At 42.5% G+C, this 20832-nt stretch overlaps 2 protein-coding genes across 5 annotated transcripts in view; one reads left to right on the plus strand and one right to left on the minus strand.

Annotated features, from left to right (window-relative positions):
- STX11 (syntaxin 11) overlaps window positions 1-8091 on the minus strand; it is a 76711-nt gene extending 68620 nt beyond the window's left edge. For all 4 annotated transcript variants that reach the window (XM_050949853.1, XM_050949854.1, XM_050949856.1 and 1 more), the window contains exon 1: window positions 7976-8091. The gene's annotated coding sequence lies outside the window, so the exon portion shown is untranslated. The remainder of the gene's footprint in view (window positions 1-7975) is intronic.
- A 1-nt stretch (window position 8092) lies between these two features.
- SF3B5 (splicing factor 3b subunit 5) lies at window positions 8093-9041 on the plus strand. Its single transcript, XM_050949977.1, has one exon. The coding sequence runs from the start codon at window positions 8247-8249 to the stop codon at window positions 8505-8507; it is 261 nt and encodes an 86-aa protein (XP_050805934.1). The 5' UTR covers window positions 8093-8246; the 3' UTR covers window positions 8508-9041.
- The last annotated feature ends 11791 nt before the right edge of the window (window positions 9042-20832 follow it).

The following is a 20832-nucleotide window of genomic DNA, read 5'->3' on the forward strand; positions in this document are numbered from 1 at the left end:
CCGCGACAATGTTTTTTGCCCCATCAGGCACTGGGATTTCAACCCAGAATTCCAAGAGGCGGGGGAGACTGTGGGAACTATGGGATAGCTACGGGATAGCTACCCACAGTGCAACGCTCCGGAAATTGACGTTAGCCTCGGTACATGGACGCACACCGCCAAATTAATGTGCTTAGTGTGGCCGCATGCACTCGACTTTATACAATCTGTTTTACAAAACCGGTTTATGTAAAATCGGAATAATCCCGTAGTGTAGGCATACCCATACTCTTCCTGACAACGGTGACAAGATTAAGACATTTGCATTAGCATACAGAATGAAGAACAGAGACAGCTCCCCTAGCCTCATCTGCATGAAAGAGGGGACAAGGAGACATGCAGAATGAAGAACTAATAACGGCACTGAACTCTGGGACCAGAAAAGCAGGGAAGCACTGCATTATGGAAATTTCTGCTCCAGATGTTAATGAACCTACACCTGCCCACACTCAGCTCAGCAGTTATCAGACCAATTCTAGTAATGAATCCTTGATTGATATCCAAAATACTGAAGCAGCCTAGTTGCACTGTGAGCTCCCTGGACAAAAACACCACCCATAGCCTGAGTGATCAGCTCCTATTGCCTAGCCTAAAGAAAACCTTTGAGTCATCAGTTTACCTATAAAGAAATCTAGTTCTCCCTTGAACCATTGTATTTTCTCTACAAAAATCTGTAATCACCCTCCACTCAATGTTCTAATCCTTAGATCCAAACTATGCATCAGTTCCACTGGGACTCCATCTTCTCCTGACTGATTGTGCTGGGGGCTCTGCCTGTCTCCAGGACTCAGGAACCTGAACTACCATCATCACCTGGGAACCCCGGCCAGCTCAAGCCTTATGGAGTGGGCAAGATCCCCTCTTTCTCTCTGTTTTCCTTTCTACCTTAGGGGTTAATCTTTAATAACGTAACTGTTATGTTTGTTTAGGCCCTCCTTGTGTAGTTAGCACTATTATTCAATAAATAACTTGTATGGTTAAGCTGGTTGCTTCTCTCTCTCTCTCTCTTGCTGAATTTTACTCTTTTATGGTTTTAGCTTCCCACATTCACTCTACAGCAACGCTTCTTTTATCTAAGTTAAAGATCCCTACAGTGCCCAAAATACTGTGGGGTTTGCTCATCAAGTAGGTTACTGCCCGTACAATTGTGAGTGGGGATAGGGACGTGCTGAATCTGGGACACATAAAGGTGACAGCTTAAAAGTGCTACTTGACCCAGTCCATGGAGCCCAGGGGCATATGGGGTGGGTTCGGGAGGGAAGCTTTAAAGTGCTGCTCCATCCAGCCCAGTGAGTCTAGAGACATATAAGGGGTCAGCTTGACAGTGCTGATTGACTCGGTCTGCTCAGACTTGCTCTGTTAATGTACGTGTGGGTGCGTGTGTGTTCATCCGGTTCTGGGGCTGGAGAAACCCAGCCCTAGGGAACCTAGGTCCTGCAGGATAGCTCCATTGGGAGGGGACTTGCAGTGCAGGGAGAAGTAGAGCTCCATATGACAACACAAGTGATACAAGCAGTACATTGACAGAATTACAGAAACCATCCCCCTAAAGAGTAACCCGAATAAATGAGCATACCCCAAAATAACGGCCAAATCTGGTAACGTCCTTAGGCATATGCAGCAAATGCGGCTGCGTATGGCACCTGAAAATTTGGGGCACCCCTGGGTCTTAGTGTCCACTCTTCCTATCACTGTTCTGACCCTTCCTGCAGGCTCCCACCACAGCTGGCTGCTGCAAACTAGGGTATGTCTACATCTACAATTTTGCAGCGCTGGTTGTTACAGCTGTATTAGTACAGCTGTATAGGGCCAGCGCTGCAGAATGGCCACACTTACAGCAACCAGCGCTGCAAGTGGTGTTAGATGTGGCCACACTGCAGCGCTGTTAGGCGGCTTCAAGGGGGGGTTCGGGGAACGCGAGAGCAAACCGGGGAAGGAGACCAGCTTCCCCGCGGTTTGCTCTTGCGTTCCCCGAACCCCCCTGCAAACCCCAGGGAAGGAGACCTGCTTGCACGGGGGTTCGGGGAACGCGAGAGCAAACCGGGGAAGGAGACCAGCTTCCCCGCGGTTTGCTCTCGCGTTCCCCGAACCCCCCTGCAAACCGCAGGGAAGGAGACCTGCTTGCTCGGGGGTTCGGGGAACGCGAGAGCAAACCGGGGAAGGAGACCTGCTTGATTACCAGAGAGGCTTCCTCAGGTATGCTGGGATACCTGCTTATTCCACAGAGGTCAAGAAAAGCGCTGGTAAGTGTCTACACTTGATTACCAGCGCTGGATCACCAGCGCTGGATCCTCTACACCCAAGACGAAACGGGAGTACGGCCAGCGCTGCAAACAGGGAGTTGCAGCGCTGATGATGCCCTGCAGATGTGTACACCTCCTAAGTTGCAGTGCTGTAACCCCCTCACCAGCGCTGCAACATTGTGATGTAGACAAGCCCCTAGTGAATCTTCCTCCAGATGGGATCTAGTACTTGAAAGTGAAAAAGCCTTCCAGCCTGCCAGACCTATTAGCACAACATTGAAACTGTTAAAGAGCCATTCAAGTTGTAATGAAGCCATTTAACAGGCATTTGCCAACCCCCAGGTATATACTGACAATTTCTGAATTTATTGACAAAAACACTTCTGAATAAATATTACAATAATGCACAACATGTTAGTCAACAAGACCTCAGTTTAAAATTTGCTTTAAAAATATCTCCGTGTGTTGCTGAAGATTATAAAAATCACATCTCTAAAAAATCCTTGCATAGATTGTTATGTGCACAATCTGAGTATTCATCTTTAGTGTTAAATGCTTGGATCTTCAGACATATAAGTTTTTTAAATAAATCCTTAAAAAGACCACCGTTTTCTAAAATACACATGTGAGCCCGGGCTGCCATAGTGCTTAGGGGCACCAGTTTAATAATACTGCATAGGGCCCCATAAATCCTGAGGATGGCCCTGTCAGGGCCTTTATCCCCCTCTATGCCATCAGATACATGCCACATATGTTATAGAAAAACTACTTTAAAAATGCTTCAGAGAGTTTTGATAAGGGCAGGTGTGTACATCCAGCAGTACATGCTGCAAAGGAAAAATAAACATTGAAATAACCTCTCTACAAATTTCCTTTAAAAAGCTCAAAATTTTTAAATCTAGTATTTCAGGCCCTTCCAGGGTCATAAGCTGGGAATCACTCCATTCTTGCTAGTTGGGATGCACTGCTAAATATCAAATCTTAAACATGTCACAGGCCCAGTTCTGGATAGTGCTTGCCCTGGGCTTCAGGGCAATGTAATATTTTGGGAGGGGATGCTAGATTTAGACAAAGGAGAAAACATTTTAGTTGCAAGTTGATTAAAAAAGCCAAACACATACTCGAAGCATATGCCTTGAAGTGGTAGGACATGGTATTTTATTGCTTTTATGCCTTGTTTTTAATCATTTTCTTACTATGCACAGCTTTGGCTAGGATCCATTGGCACAATCCAGTTCTAAGAATTTTTTTTTTTTTTAACACCATTAAATCACAGATTCAAAACAATAAATAAAGCAAAATTTCTAGGAAATAATTTAATTTTTTTTTACCGTGGCTTCCTTGTTTTATGCTAAGATATATCATGAGCAATTCACTTATTGGAAAGGAATCAAGATTTGGATAGCAAGGATGAGAAATGGGGAGAGAGGGAAGGAGAGGTCTAGTTTGCGGAAAGAGCTTTACACAGGATTGTTCAGCAGAGAAAAAAAGAGATCTTCCAGCTGATACTGGGCCAATTTATGCACACTCTGCGGTTACATGAGTTGTAAGTCATCACAGTACTTGGCCAATTATGTGCATATAAAAAGGTATGTACAACGTATATGACACCATGGGACATCTTGGGAAAAAAAAAACTCACAGAATTAATAAGAGATAGGTATTATTAGCCTACCATGACAGAGGTGATAGGATCTGTACAAGTAATTGTCCAAGAATCCTGTTAGTCAGGAGCCAGAGAGGCCCGCTATAAGGAAAATGAATAATCTTTTCCTATGCAATGTATTTTCCATCCAGGAATGAGAATTCTTTCCAACCCTAGCCCCACATTATTCTCACATACTTCCGTTCTTTTCAGCCTGGTCTCTGGAGAAATCTCGGGAGATCTCTGTGATACTGTATCAGCAGGACAACAAACCAATATAGTAAGGGATGCTGTGATTTCTAGTAAGTGTCAGAAAATTAGCAAAGTGCATTTTGAAATGTTTCCAGGTGCATGCCAAATATAACAATGCCCTTCTTTCTGGGTTGATTTGTCCCTATGATCGAATTGTACTGTCAAACATAGCATCTGTGGGCTCTCCTGTTACATGCAGGACCAATGGGTGGCTTAAAAGCTCAGGTAAACCTTGAGGTAGAAAATCACAGTGTCTTTCTCCATTACCTAGCTGTCTCACATAAGAACAGTCCCACTGACTTTGCAGGAGCAACCCATACTGATTATTATCAAAAACAATGAGGAGCACTTGTGGCACCTTAGAGACTAACGAATTTATTTGGGCATAAGCTTTCATGGGCTCAAACCCACTTCATCAGATGCATGGAGTGGAAAATACAGTAGGCAGATATATATACACAGTTTTTGAAAAGATGGGAGTTGGCTTACCAAGTGGGCGGTCAGTTCTAACGAGACAATTCAATTAAAGTGAAAGTGCGCAATTATCAACAGGAGGAAAAATCACTTTTGTAGTGGTAATCAGGATGGCCCATTTCAAACAGTTGACAAGAAGGTGCGAGTAACAGTAGGGGGAAATAAGCATGGGGAAATTAGTTTTTAGTTTTTGTAGTGACCCATCCACTCCCAGTCTTTATTCAGGTCTAATTTGATAGCGTCCAGTTTGCAAATTAATTCCACTTCTGCAGTTTCTCGCTGGAGTCTGGTTTTGAAGTTTTTTTGTTGAAGAATTGCCGCTTTTAAGTCTGTTATTGAGTGTCCAGGGATGCTGAAATGTTCTCCAACTGCATTTTGAATGTTACAGTATAATTCTTGATGTCTGATTTGTGTCCATTTATTCTTTTGCGTAGAGACTATACGGTTTGGCCAATGTACATGGCAGAGGGACACTGCTGGCACATGATGGCATATACCACAATGGTAGATGTGCAGATGAGCAAGCCCCTGGTGGTGTGGCTGATGTGGTTAGCTCCTATGATGGATTCCCTTGCACAGATATGTGGACAGAGTTGACAATGGGGGTTGTTGCAGGGAGTTTCCTGGGTTAGTGTTTTTGTTGTGTGGTGTGTAGTTACTGGTGGGTATTTGTTTCAGGTTGGGGGGCTGTCTGTAAGTGAGGACTGGCCTGTCTCCCAAGGTCTGTGAGAGTGAGGGATCGTCCTTCAGGATAGGTTGTAAATCTTTGATGATGTGGTGGAGAGGTTTTAGTTGGGGCTGAAGGTGACAGCTAGTGGCATTATGTTACTTTCTTTGTTGGGTCTGTCCTGTAGTAGGTGACTTCTGGGTACCCTTCTGGCTCTCTCAGTCAGTTTCTTCACTTCATCAGGTGGGTATTGTAGTTTTAAGAACACTTGAAAGAGATCCTGTAGGTGTTTGTCTCTGAGAGACTGGAGCAAATGTGGTTGTATCTTAGAGGTTGGCTGTAGACAATGGATCATGTGATGTGGTCTGGATAAAAGCAGGAGGCATGCAGGTAAGTGTAGTGGTCAGTAGATTTCCAGTATAGAGTGGTTATGTGACCATCGCTTTTTTGCACTGTAGTGTCCATGAAGTGCATCTCTTGTGTGGACTGGTCTAGGTTGAGGTTGATGGTGGGGTGGAAATTGTTGAAACCATGGTGGAATTCCTCAAGGACCTCTTTCCCATGGGTACAGATGATGAAGATGTCATCAATGTAGCGCAGAGTAGGGGCATTACAGGATGAGAGCTGAGGAAGCGTTGTTCTAAGTCAGCCATAAAAATGTTGGCATACTGTGGGGCCATGTGGGTACCCATAACAGTGCCAGTGACTTGAAGGTATACATTGTCCCTGAATCTGAAATAGTTGTGGGTGAGGACAAAGTCATAAAGTTCAGTCACCAGGTATGTCGTGACATTAATGGGGATACTGTTCCTGACAGTTTGTACTACATCTTTGTCTAATATTGGTGTAGAGGGCTTCTACACCCATAGTGGCTAGGATGGTGTTTTCTGGAAGACCACCAATGGATTGTAATTTCCTCAGGAAGTCAGTGTTGTCTCTAAGATAGCCAGGAGTGCTGGTAGGGTAGAGCCTGAGAAGAGAGTCTGCACAGTCAGACTATTATTGTATTCAAGTACAGGACAACTCTGACATCCAATGGCCAGTTCGAGTCACTGCAAGTATAGATTTCTGGTTACTGCATCTCCTAACAACTTGGAATGATACAACTTTTACTCTTTATGAATCTCAGCAAATAATAAACCATTTCCAAGTGTTTTTATTGTTTATATCAACATATTTTTGCAAGTAAAAACACTAGTAACTTCAGAGAATCCAAGTATGGAGAAACTGTAAATCCTTAATTATCATCATAAATCTTGTATACAATCATTTCCTGAAGCTTTAATTACTTTAATTGAAAATTCTAAAAGTGAGCCAGTTACTAGCATAGGCCAATACCTTTAATACATTATTACTGTGAAATATATGCCTGATGATTGTCAGTAATTCAGGATTTCATATACCCAAACTAGTAAATCAAAAACAAAGTTCTCCTTGACCTCCATGGGTGTAAGCTCAAGCATCAAGTAGTTCCGTGAAGTGAAGATGTGGATTTGATAATGCAGGTATTACATAATTCACCTATCTGAAAATCAGATAAGCACCGTATTATAAAACCAGGCTAGAGACTATCTGGGGAATTGCATAGGATAGGCTGGTTCCACAACCACGGGTTCTCTGCCATCCCACCAAAAAAAACCAAACAAAAAACCCACCTATTTTTATCAGGCAAACTATTTAAACATAGTTGTGTAACGAGTGTGGTTTTGCTCCCCCACTACTTTAAAGCTAGTGTTATAGGGCACAGCCTATTCCAGCTCTTGAGGTTACCTTTAGATAAGCAGAATCTCATTCCTGCTTTATAAATAAGCACCCCAGGAAGTCTCACATTGAAGAGCCAGAACTGTACCGAAAACAGCCAGGCTGTGGTGCAGCTGGAGGGAAGTAAAGCCTCTTTTCCAAAGTGTTTTGTTTTCTAACCATTTCCTCTGTTCAGAGGCACGTCTCCATTCTGGGCTAGTAACCCCGAGACGTGAGTGAAAGGAGCAAACACGTGCACAGCAGCAGACCGATCCACTCCTAAAGCCATCCGGAAAAACATCCCCCTCTGTGTTCACCTCTGTCCCTAGGACTAGTCCTCGCTCCGCCAGCAGCGCCGCTCCCGCTGCAGGGACCCTACTCAGCTCTACCCGGCCAGGGTGCAGGGCTCGGACAAGCAGCGAAGGCTCAGGCTGGGGCTCAAGACGGAGCCGCACTGAGCAGAGCGGGAACGTTGCACGGGGGCTGCTGACGCTCTGCCCAGTGCCCCGCGGTTTGCCCCGCTGCACTGTCTGCACTTGGCTGTGGGGAACCCGTCTGACCGGTCAATGGGGGCTGGGCCGAACAATTCAACCCGTTACAGACACGCCCTAGCCTCGGGGCTGCCCAAGAGCGCGGTGAGGGGGCGAGTGGCCGGTCTCCGGCTGGGCGTTTCCGTGGCACACGGGGCTCCCCTCATCTCCGTGCCCGGGGCTCAGAGAGCGCGGAGTTGGGGAGGGGCAGCGCGCGTGACGTCCAGTGGCCATTTGTGAAAAGAAAGACACAGCTCGGGCCCGTCAACGGAACCAACCCTCTGCCCCCGCGCTCTCCCTCCCCCGGAACTACAGCTCCCAGCATGCAGTTGGGGCCGCGCTAGTGCAGTCAGCGCATACACAGTCCAGAGGCGGGTGCATTTACCTCGTTCCTCAGCCGGGCGCGATCCCGTCGTGCCTCTGGGCGACGCGCACCACAGTTTCGTTTTTCTCCTCACAGTTTTGTGGCGGATGGTAAAATTGGTCCGGTGACTCATCGACGCGGTATTGCTCGAGGGGAGGAAGGGCTAGATGCGGGAACATTTCGTATTTCCTCCCAAACGTCACTTCCGGCCGCCATTTTGTGGCTGAGCCGGGTGAAGTCTGGAAGCGATTGGGGCTCGGTGGTTTCGAGTCAGGTCTCCCCTGCTGTCGCCATGACGGATCGTTACACCATCCACAGCCAGCTGGAGCACCTGCAGTCTAAGTACATCGGCACGGGCCACGCGGACACCACCAAGTGGGAGTGGCTGGTGAACCAGCACCGCGACTCGTACTGCTCCTACATGGGCCACTTCGACCTGCTCAACTACTTCGCCATCGCCGAGAACGAGAGCAAGGCGCGCGTGCGCTTCAACCTCATGGAGAAGATGCTGCAGCCCTGCGGCCCGCCCGCCGACAAGCCCGAGGAGTCCTAGCACCGCCCCTCCCTCCGCCTGCCAGGGGACCCCTGCCCGCCCGCCAGCCAAAAACGTTTGGACCCGGCCCGATTTCCTCAGAACTCGCCCGACCTCAGGGGAGCGAAGCCGGGATGGACTCGGGGCGGGGGCGGGAGCGGCTCTCGGGAGGAGTGAGACGAAGTTGCCTCGCCGCCGCCGGGGGTGGGAGCTTGGGCTGGCCGCGCTGGACCTTGTTAACCCTTCCCCGCTGTCGATCACGACCTAGCCCGGCAAACGCATTGATCCGTCGCCCCGCCTCCAGCCGTGCCCTGTGAGGGACCCGGGACCCCCGCTTCCCGATATGGGGCCTAACTACGAGGAAAGCACGTGTCGTCGGGCTCAGCCACTGTGTGGCCCGCTGCTCCTGAGAGGACTTGACCTGGGCTGGAGGGACTTAGCCGTTAGGCCTTTCCTGTGGGGTAGCACTGTTTGCTGTCCTACGCCATCCTTTGTTTAGCTGTACGGGTTTGTTTTTTTTAAATATGTGAAATAAAAATGCTTTGAGTGCTTTCAGATGTTGCTCTTGGTGAACTGCCCTTGGGGTAACTAAAAGCTTGGTAGGAAAGCCAGGGACCAGTCAAGTATCAAAGGAGTAGTGGTGTTAGTCTGTAGCCACAAAAACAATAGAGGAGACCTGTGACACCTTAAAGACCAACTGATTTATGGGGCATAAACTTTCATGGGTAAAAAATGCACTTCTTCAGATGCATGGAGTGAGAACTACAGATGCAGGCATTATTGGTCAATGTAATAATGCCTGCATCTGTAGTTCTCACTCCATGCATCTGAAGAAGTGCATTTTTTACCCATGAAAGTTTATGCCCCATAAATCAGTTGGTCTTTAAGGTGCCACTGGACTCCTGGTTTCTGTGTAACTATAGTATTGTGTGTTTGCAGGGTGTTTGGGTGCATTTGTTTCTGAAGCATGAATTGTGGCTTCCATAACTGCAGCTATTTCCCCATCCTGCATTCCATGCATTTGCTTACCAAAATTCAAACAACCTGTAGATTTTTATGGTGCTCCCAGGGATTAATTGGAGTCATCAGTATAGTGTGCTAGTAAAATGCGCAACACAGCCACCCTATACAATAAGTAATTTGATGCTCCCTGGCCCTGAATTACTATGTGGGATACTGTTCACTAATTATTTTCTCTAGTATCCTGTTTGCTCTTGTCTCTGTTTCGTCTGGGCGCTGCTGGGTTCTCTAAACCACCTCATTTTGTGTGGTGTGTGTCTTTTCCTCTGGTTTCTCCTTTTGTCGCTTTCACTCTTTTCTTCCCTTACATGGTATATAGTTCTGTTGCCTCTTCTATTTTGACTATTGTACTAACAGCAAAGTGGAACTTCATCTCCTAAATGTTGACTGCATACAGCAACAGAGTAAAACACTGCGGGAAGTCTGGGAAAGATGAAATAACTTTTGCTGAAAGACTTCTCCCCTATTAGTAGTTTACATAAACTTTTACCCATTTCCACAAGCAAAAATCTATTTTTTTTTCTGTGCAGATATCTTTTTAATAATGTTCATGTTTCTATCTTGGAAGAGTAAAGTATGTAAAACCCTAGTGTAGGAGTGTTGGGCAGAGTGATGAAATGCTGGGCAACAACTTGCAACTACAGTTAACTTGACTGGCAGAGTGGATTCTGCTGCTCTTGGCGTGTTTCTAACTTGAGAATATCATACTGTTTGCTTGCAAAACCGAATCGTTCGAATTTTGGGAGGTAGAACCTTGTAACATTTATGGAGCTCTTATTTTGGGAACTGGATGGCAATGGCCACCGTCTTTTATTTTTTAGTTCCAAATTGAAGTGTTGGTTTGTCTTTCTAGTTCAGGAAGTGGAGGTTTAATACTGTGTGCAGTTTGGAGCTGCATTGTCACCTTCCTCCTGCAAACGTGTTTCCAAAATTATAACCCTTTCCATATGAGATGAGGGGAAATCTATTAATTCAACTATTTAGTAGGGCATACACCATTATCACGTAGTCTGGACACAGGCAGAAGCTAAAATAAAGCTTCAGCAAATCTGTTTTATCTAGCACAGGATAGATACAGAAATGCATTTCATTACAATTCAATATACACCGCTACCCAGATATAATGCTGTCCTCGGGTGCCAAAAAATCTTACCGCGGTCTAGGTGAAACCACATTATATCGAACTTGCTTTGATCCGCTGGAGTGTGCAGCCCCGCCCCTCGGAGCACTGCTTAACTGCGTTATATCCGAATTTGTGTTATATTGGGTTGTGTTATATTGGGGTAGAGGTGTATCTGGATATGAAGTTTGTCGTTTTAAACCAACAGTTTTAAGTTTAGGGGAGACAGATTACCTTTCTGTGCTGCCTATTATTTTATTAAGGCCTTGCTTTCATGAGTTACCACTTATATCACTCTGAACCCCCCGGTGTTGATACCATATGAGTGACTTTGGTTTAGCTTAAATCCTTTCTCCAGTAACAAGCTAAACTCAAAAAAAAACACAACCCTCCAGCTTTTAATACTATAAGTGGCCACAGGGGGGAGGTTTTTGTATAACTCCATCACTTTTAAATTCACAGCTTTAGGTTATACTGAACCTTTCCTGTGTAGACAAGGCCTTAAATAGAGACCCTGTTCTAGAAGTACCAGTGATTAGCCAATATTTGCTCTGTTAGCATTTGACTTTTAGTACATTGAATGTATAGAGGTAAAAATCAACAGAGTCCCATGGCACCTTATAGACTAACAGACATATTAGAGCATAAGCTTCCACAAAAGCTTATGCTCCCTTACGTCTGTTAGGCTATAAGCTGCCACAGGACTCTTACTCTGGATCTGTAAAAAGCAACAAACACGGCTGCCCCTCTAATACTAGATGTAAAAATGGTGCTTGAGGCTGATACAGCTTTACACAAATAATGCTTGCAGTTCCTGTCTGAAGACAAAGTACATGATGTAACAAGTGACTAAGTTTAAAATAGTTTAATTTTTTAAAAATTGATGGTGTTCTTGAAAGTGTGGTTATTTGTGCCAGATGATGCACAAATATGTAAAGCCCACAGCTTGAAGGATAAAAGCACTGTTGGTAACTTGGACCTTCAATGGCAAGACTCAACAGGTAGCAGATGGGTAGAGTGAGGGTGAGGAAGCTCCTGCAGGGGCAGACAGGAAACCAGGAAAGTCCTGCAATCCTATGGGCTAAAAATGGCAGGTAGGTTGAATCTCTTAAAATGAAAAAAGAATCCAAAGGCTCTACCTTGCCCACTATTAAATCCATTCCTGAAGAAACCTTATGAAACGTTTTATGGGGAAGCTTTATTAATTGGCTTATCTAGTGTAACAATGCACATTCCTGTCCACATTACATTAAAAAATGGAATTTAGGGCAGTGCAGTAGGGAACTTAATGTGCATCAGCAGTGTCTACATCAGTGGTGGGCAATCTGCAGGATGCATGCAGTCCATCACGGTAATCTGATTGTGGGCTGTGAGACATTTTGCTGATACTGATCATCCACAGGCACAGCTCCCTGCAGCTCCCAGTGGCTGTGGTTCGCCACTGGTATTCTGTTGTTCAGTGTGATTAAAACTGCAATTAATTTTTTTATTGCGATTAATTTGAGTTAATCACATGAGTTAACTGACATTAATCGACAGCCCTAAATTTAATACAATATTCTATTGTATAATGCTACAAGGATTTGTTTTAAAAGACAAAAATATAATTTGAATGTATATACTCTAGACAATTTACAGGTTTGAATTAAAAAAAAAAACCCCTCAGATCTTTCATAGGGTTCAAAACTAGTTAAGCTATTATACAAGAAATGCACCAGAGAAATGAGGACTCAGGTTATCCTAACTCATTTTTGTTTGACCACTCAATATTCAGGTCTCACATTATAAGGGATATGCTTTGATATGAATGTTTGAATAGCTAGTAAACAGCGATGCTATGACACCTAATTTGCCAGAGGCTAATTAAAAATGCTTCTCGTCCAAAAGCCACCGCTTTGTTTAAAAGTCTGTAAGAGTATTATGAGAAAATGCTGGACTGCTAAGGCTATGAATACTGCAGAAGTAACAACATCTCGTTTTGCAAAAGCTCAAATTTGCTATAAATTGAAGGCCCAACCCTGCAAGCCTTCATTCACATGAGAATTCCTACTGAAGTATTCCCATTGAAACACAGTGGGACTTCTCATGTGAGTAAGGATTACAAAACAAAGAATAAGTGATGCAAATTTGCAATGTTATCCTTTTTTCTGTCCAAAAAAAAAAAAAAGGATTTTTAGTAGGTATTGTTGCTCTACTTGTGAAACATTTGAGGTCAAAATAGTTTAATGTTTAAAAATTATAAAGAAGCTTTTATAATGGGTAATAAATTGTGTACACTACATATATACTAATATGAGCCCTTGACATTTACTAACTTCTGACTTAATTCTGTAGTCTTTAGGGACAAAAAATTCCTACTGACTTCAGTGGGAATTATGTTTGCAGAATCAGATCCATAATGGGTCCAATCCAAAATTTTTATTAAAGTTAATGTTAAAAAATATTATACATAGGTTGAGAAAAGTGTCTGTACCTCTGGGTATAGTGCTTAGATTATCCACAAAGTTTGTTTTTAAAGTCATATGATACATAGAGCTCAATCAGCAATAACCCAAATTTACGTGAATAGATTTAACTACAGTTTAGATAATAGAATCCAAATAGTCAGGTACATCACTCATGAAAAGTTGTACAGAGATTTGGTTGTGGAAAGCAAAGTACATATCAATGAGTGGAGATTGTCCCTCAGTAATTGTGAATTAGGTAGGTCTATTTAGGAAATACTTTCCGTGAGGAAAATATTTCAGTTACTTTCATGACTGCGCTTCTCATTAGCACTCCAGCTCATCCCTCCTGGTATTGCCAACATCTGGTGATGTGTTTTATGTAGATGTTCCTCGACCACCTGATGGCGTCGGACAACATGAGGTTCCACAACAGCAGAGCGTTGACCAATTCCGCATTCTCTCAGCACTTTCATGTTACTGCGGTCCCAAGCGCCCAAGGCTCTAACAACCAGTGCGTGTCTGAACCCGATAACCCTTAGCTTTCAAGGGTCCAGAGGGGTGTATTTTTCTACCTTTTGAGCTCAGGCATCGTGGAAGGCCGGAGTCCTGTTCTTGAAGGGCACTGGGACGTCCACCATGATGTTCTACTGGTCTCGGTGATGACAATGTCTGGTCGCAGTAGTGGTTACTCTGAATGTAAAATACCTGCTTTCTTATATTAATTACTTTGCTGTTAAAACCAAAACCAACCAGTTTACATTGCATTACGTTGTTTGTAGTAATGACAGCCATCCAATACAAAAAGTGGAGCCAATTACAACAGCTCCACAACCCATGGAACTTCATCTCCAGAATAAACCATGGCACTGGGTCCCACCACATGGACACTGCATGACATCCCACCATCATCAATTTATCAATAGTGCCCCCAACGAGCTGAACTGGCTGTACTCCTCAAGAAACTGAACTTGTGCTCCACCACGGAACTTGATACTATACTAACACGAAAAACTAGAAAATGCTCACTGACTCTGCCTCAAAAAATTCTTTCACAATAATGACACCACCCACCACTACTACAAGAAAACAATCAGACTGGGCACCCTTCAATGGATGAAGCCACACACTTGATCATTAGACTGATTACTTCGGGAAAAAAATTGACTGAAATCCGTAAACATCGCATCCTCTGCAATCTCTCCGCAGCTGAGAAGATTGGTGATAACTATACACTCCCTGAAAGGCAGATAATGATCATGCTAGCAGACAAAGAGGGTACTATAGTCAGTCAACTGGCCTCATTGATGATGTCACAGTTGACAGTTCTGACACCGCTCAAAGAAGACCCCACATCACAATTCACCAAGAATTTAAGGATATCATCAAATCCTTCCTCAGACAACTTCAAAAAAACCCTCAAAACCGCTACCCCCCCAACCCATCCCAGTGATCATCTACATTCTTCCCAAGCTACCCAAACAAGGGAACGCAGGCAGACCCATCATATTTGGCTATGGCACTCTTATTGAAGGAATATCAGGATTCAGAGAAACCATCCTCAAGCCACTTACCATGCAAAGGGACAGCTTTCTCCATGACAACTGATTTCCTTCAGAAAGTCCACAACATGTCACCTCTCTATATACTCTCATCCTTTACAATCACTGCCCGGTTTGAACATCTTCAAGACAATGGACAGTGCCAGGGTGGATTTGATTTAATTCACTAGTCAGGAAGACTTGATTTAATCATGGATTTCTACATAAAAGTGCATTCTTGTTGGTTGTTATAACCTTAATACATATTCTTCACAACTCGGAGATAGATGTAGGTTTCATTTTTAGAAGGTACACACTATACATTTTTAAAGCGATTTATTTTGAAAACTTTAATTTTATAGCTATATCAGAAAATGAATGATTGGTAGGTGAACTATATAACCAATGACTTCATAATTATCTTCAATTCAACAGGTTAATTATTAATATTTGGAGGATGTTCTTGCCATGCTATATTAGGAGAACATCACCAGACAGACATTTATATTGTTTTATTTAACTAAAACAACAATGGATTTTTTTCTTCCAGAGCAAGCATATAATATTTTAACAAAAGAAGCATGTAAATTTTTGAATTAGGTAAACATTCAAGTTTTTTAAAATCAGGTTTGTTTTTTGTTAAAATTGTTAAATTAAATATTAAAAAAACAACAGCAACAAATCGACTGTGTCAGCCAGTCCAACCTGAGAAACTTAAAATATTGGCTTCTGCAGCTAACTCAGTTGTCTTCATCTTCATTTTCCTGTTTGTTCATAATCTGGAAAAGAAAAACAAACTTTCCTGCTTTTTCAGGTCCCAAACGATTTCTCAGTTTGGAATGAATTAGTCCATAGGAAGAAAATATTCTTCCTACACTGGCAGTTGTTGAGAAACACTGATTTAGAGGACACATACCTCAGTGGTGACCCCCTTACTGTGTTATAACATAGCTTAGTGTTGGCTATAAAAATGACAGTAAGCCATGTTTTAACTATATTACTAAGTTGCATTGCAACAGAGCTGACGGTGGTTCAGCCAGGAATCACTCTGTGACACAGTATCCCTACTTGTAAAATTGGTCAGAATGTCTTGTCCACAGTGATGAAGCTTAATTGTTTGAAAAGCCCATACATGACACTCATATGACACTTCCTTGAAAAGTTAAGTAATGCATTTCTACCTTACATTTATTTATATATATATATATATATATATATATATATATATATACACAGCAATATATAAAATAAATAGAAATTACCAATAAAAAGTTAATAACATTTAGAGAGCAAAGTCACATACTTGAAAGGAAATTATGTGTACAGTTGCCCTGTAACATTAATTCTGCTCTCTAGTCCACCTATCTACAGGTAGGGTCGTGAAAAAAAATGGTATGTGATCAAGTTATTAAACACTTACCATAATGCATTGTCAAGGATTTTTTCTGTTCCCCCAAAACCTTCCCTGGGGAACCCAAGACCCAAACCCCTTGGGTCTTAAAACAAGGAGAAATTAACCATCCCCCTCCTTTTCTCCCCTCTCTGGGTTGCCTTGAGAGGCTTACACAGATCCAAACTCCTTGGATCTTAAAACAAAGAGGAATTAACCATCCCCCTCCTTTTCCCCCCACCAATCCCTGGTGAGTTTAGACTCAATCCCTTGGATTCTAAAACAAGGAAAAATCAATCAGGTTCTTAAAAAGAAAGCTTTTAATTAAAGAAAAGGTAAAAATGATCTCTGTAAAATCAAGATGGAAAATCCTTTACAGGGTACTCAGATTTATATAGACTAGAGAGACTCCCCCGCCCCCCAGCCTTAGATTCAAAGTTACAGCAAACAGAGGTAAAAATCCTTCCAGCAAAAAGACACATTTACAAGTTAAGAAAACAAACATAAGACTAATCCGCCTTGCCTGGCTCTTACTTACTATTTTGAAACATGAAAGACTGATTCAGAAAGATTGAGAAAGCCTGGGTGTACCTCTAGTCCCTCTTAGCCCCAAGAGCGAACAACGAACAAAACAAAAAGCACAAACAAAGACTTCCCTCCACCAAGATCTGAAAGTATCTTGTCCCCCTATTGGTCCTCTGGTCAGGTATCAGCCAGGTTCACTGAGCTTCTTAACCCTTTACAGGTAAAAGAGACATTAACCCTTAACTATCTGTTTATGACATGCATACACATGAGAAGGCAGAATTAAGATTGGACATGAAACTATAAATCTGGGATTTCCCAACTTTCAAGTACTTGACTTTCCAATCTAAATAATGTTCTTTTAATATTAGGGTTATTTTAAAATGTAATTACTTAGGGTATTTTTTTAACAGAAAAAAGGTATAAAAAATTCTGTTCCCCTCACCAACAAATAAATCATGCATTCTCAGCTAATTTTGAACCCTGAACCTTCAGTGCTGCAGCACAAACTTACACCACTTATTACTTGAGGTACAGAATTTACAACATTAGATTCAGAGATAAGCCCAAGAAGGGACCACTTTGATCATTTAGTCTGATCTTCTGTATGAATTTGTCTAGCTTCTTCTTCCTGCCACTGGATCTTGTTATGACTTTGCCTTTTTGAATGAAAAGACCTTCATTATAAAATTTTAGTTCCCCAGGTAGGTACTTAATGGCAGTGATCAAGTCACCCCTTCACCTTCTCTTTGATAAATACAATTAGCTCCTTGAGTCCATCTCCATAAGGCATGTTTTACAATTCTTTAATCATTCTCATTGCTCTTCTTGTTATCCTCTCCAATTAGTCAACATCCTTATTGAATGGTGGACACCAGAACTGGATACAGTATTCCTGTAGATGTCACATCAGGCCAAAAACAAAGATAATACTGTGACCACATGCCTGGGATGGGAAACACTGAGAATACCATACTCAGAGCAGACTGTCTGCCATATTTCTTGCAATCTCCCCCAAATTGATGGTTTATTCTATAATTAGATTCACCAATCCAGTAACAAAAGAGCTTCTGCAGCACCACACTGGTTAACTGGAAGCCCAACACAGTCCTCTTTAGGTGTTCCAACCCTTAGCTCCCATCCAGACAACTCAATCTAATTTTTGAAAACCCATGTCACCATATGTGAGATTCATTCTAATCCCAAAGGATCAGATGCATACCCTCAGGTCAATATGAATCTCAGATTTTACCCAAATATCACACTGTGAGCCAATCCTTAGTAACCTACCTAAAGATTTATTAATAAAAGAAAAGAAGAGAATTATAAATGGTTAATAGAACATATACATACAAATGTTTACATCTATTGTTCAAATTGATAGTACTGCTTACCCATGGGGGAAAAAACCCAAAACCCAACAATTCCCCCCAAACGCCAGTGCCACCATCACCCACTACAAGTTTGGACTATGGTTCCTTGGCTTTAAGATTATTTCCTGGTTGATTGACCTTCCATCCATTCATTAGGTAGGGCCACCCAGAGGATTCAGGGGGCCTGGGGCAAAGTGGGGGAGCTCTGGTGCTTGTATTCATCTGGCGGTGGTCCGGGTCTTCGGCGACATTTCGGCAGCGAGGGGCCCTTCAGTCGCTCCGCGTCTTCGGCAGCAATGAAGGGCCCCCCTCTGCCAAAATGCTGCCAAAGACCTGGACCACTGCTGTGCCAGGGCTCATGGGGGATTTCGGCAGCAGGTGCCCCTTCAATCACTCCGTGTCTTTGGCAGCACTGAAGGGCCCCCTGCCGCTGAAATGCCGCCAAACACCCAGACCGCCGCTGGGCCAGGGCTCATGGGGCCCCTGCGGGGCTGGGGCAAATTGCCCCACTTGCCCTCCCCCGAGCGGCTCTGTCATTAGCCAGGGACTGAATTTTGTCTGTGCCAGAATTTTGCCATTACTTCATCAATGCTTCCCTCTTCCCATGAAGTTAGGGAAGAACATGCATTTTAACAGTGGTTAAAGTAGATTTAACAATGTCAGGCAGCTCTTTCTGCCCCAGCTAAGGAAGAGGGTGAGCTGTGGGAAGAGCCCTGTTTACCCAAAACAGGTTGAGGAGGGGAACCTCCCCTCTTATTTTAGCACAGGAAGCTGCACTCCTCTGCCATTTCCACATTCTCCTTACTTTAACCTCAGCACTTAAGTTAAAATGTTTGGGGCCACTTTGAGCATTTTCAGTGGATTCCCTTTGACACATGGTCCAGCACTTGATTGCAATACTGTATGGTGAATGGAATCAGATACTGGGGCGGGGTAATAGACAACGTTAAAGCAGAGTTGCATGACTTTCAAAGATCAAGGGAAAAATCCATTTTATCTACAAAATTAGGATTAGCCTGCACAGCAGGAATTCAGCAAAATATCTATGGACCAGCAGTAACAGGAACTAATGACTTTTCCTGGCAATGTTTCAAAAAGAGACTTTAATTCCGTGGCATATTTGACAAAAGAAATTTAATGGAAGAAGAACTTGACAGTAATTTAGATATTCCCAGTGCTATTACTTCCTTTCCTTTCACAACAAACTTCTCTCCAACTCTTTCTCTGTTTGATCCTTACATTCTGACTTTAGATTAGTCAGTTGCCAGGAGAATTACCGTGATATGAAAATTCATCATAATTGTGACTTCACAGAAGTTTCAATTACAGCAGGTAAGGACTGTTAAGGAAATAAACATTATATATAAATATTTTGGTAAGCTGTATAAATAGCAAGGCTATGAGAAATTAAAAATGGAGTTTTAAGTAGTTTTAAAATTTTCCTAGTTCCTTCATCTTGAACACATAAAAAGACACAGTGGCATAAGATTAATAGAAATAGCTAAGTCTCACATGAAAAGATGGATTTTAGAAATAAGAATTTGAGAAATACTACAAATGAGTTTCTTGCAGTCTTGTTTTGAAACTAGAGTAAATAACTTAAACCTCAGTGGGAGCTTTGCTTACCCAGAAGACTGCAGGATTGAACCACTAAAGATCTTCCTGAGACAAAGATTAAATTGATCATCTGAGTTTAAAATAATTCAGAATATTTTGCATATGAAAATAGTTTGAAAATAATCGTTGCTTTTTACAGCTGCCTACTATATAATAATATGCCATTGGCAACCATAAATTAAAATATCTCAAGGTTTAAGTGGTTAAAATGTTTATTTTTTTGATATTGTGGGATGGTGGTTACTCTCACCTTAATTAACAGAAAATGTAGATGTAAGCATGGGGCTGAAATTGTATGAGAGAGAGAGTGAGAGAGAAATGTAAAGAAATTGCTGCAATGGGACTTAATTTGACCCTGAAATCCCTATTCAGACAAAATTTACCATTAAAAATTAACTGATGGCAAAATTTTGCTCAGTGGGAAGCATTATTGGATCCCATATTGGGAAGTAAAATTATTTGCATTTGAGAAACATTTCATTTTAGTATGGTAGTGTTGGAGGGTACAGAGTGCAACAGGTTACTGAGAACCACAAAGAACCTGTTTAAATGTGTGGGAGCATTAGTAGACTAGGTGCCACCATTTTAATCATGGTATAATGTAGCTCTGTTTCAAGCTGCGGTAGACAACACCCTAGCTGGTGTTGGTCCTACTTTGAGCAGGGGGTTGGACTAGATGATCTGCTGAGGTTTCTTCCAACCCTAAGCTTCTATGATTCTTCTTCTGTGAACACAGTGCTTAAAATACCTATAACTGCCTGAAGCCCTATTTATGTATACAGAATTTGAAGCTTTTATATAGATTAAGGTTAATATTGTAATAACAACTCTTAACCAACCAAGGCCCAAAGGTGGGCCATTGGCCATAATGTGTCACAAAGATCCAAAATAAGGGACACAAAAAAGGAATCATTCAGGAAACTTAAAATGTTTAAAATGTGTACCACAGGACTCTTTGTTGCTTTTTACAGATCCAGACTAACAGGGCTACCCCTCTGATACTTAAAATGGTGTGTGATTCCTTCCTTCAGTGCAAAGAACCCCTTCTACAATCTCGTGTTCATGATTTTGAATTTAAATAATTTTCTGCAATAAGAGTGAGGGAACACCACATTTGTGGTTAATATAGGCTGCATCACCAATTCTTGCAATTTTATCATGTCTAGTGATTTTGGAGGTTTTCTTAAAGTTCCCAACTGCTGGAGCTGAGTCTCAGTTGTCCTTGCCTAATAAAGTCAGTTTCTAGTCTGCAGAGAAAAGCTGGAAAAACCAATAACGTCCAAAGGCAAATGGAAAATAATCCAGTAGTTATTTCT

Source organism: Gopherus flavomarginatus, chromosome 4 (genome assembly GCF_025201925.1).
Source record: "Gopherus flavomarginatus isolate rGopFla2 chromosome 4, rGopFla2.mat.asm, whole genome shotgun sequence".
NCBI lineage: Eukaryota > Metazoa > Chordata > Testudines > Testudinidae > Gopherus > Gopherus flavomarginatus.

Bases quoted from the DNA above. Each gene is read 5' to 3' on its own strand.
- SF3B5 (XM_050949977.1), top strand. From the start codon at position 8,247: ATGACGGATCGTTACACCATCCACAGCCAGCTGGAGCACCTGCAGTCT.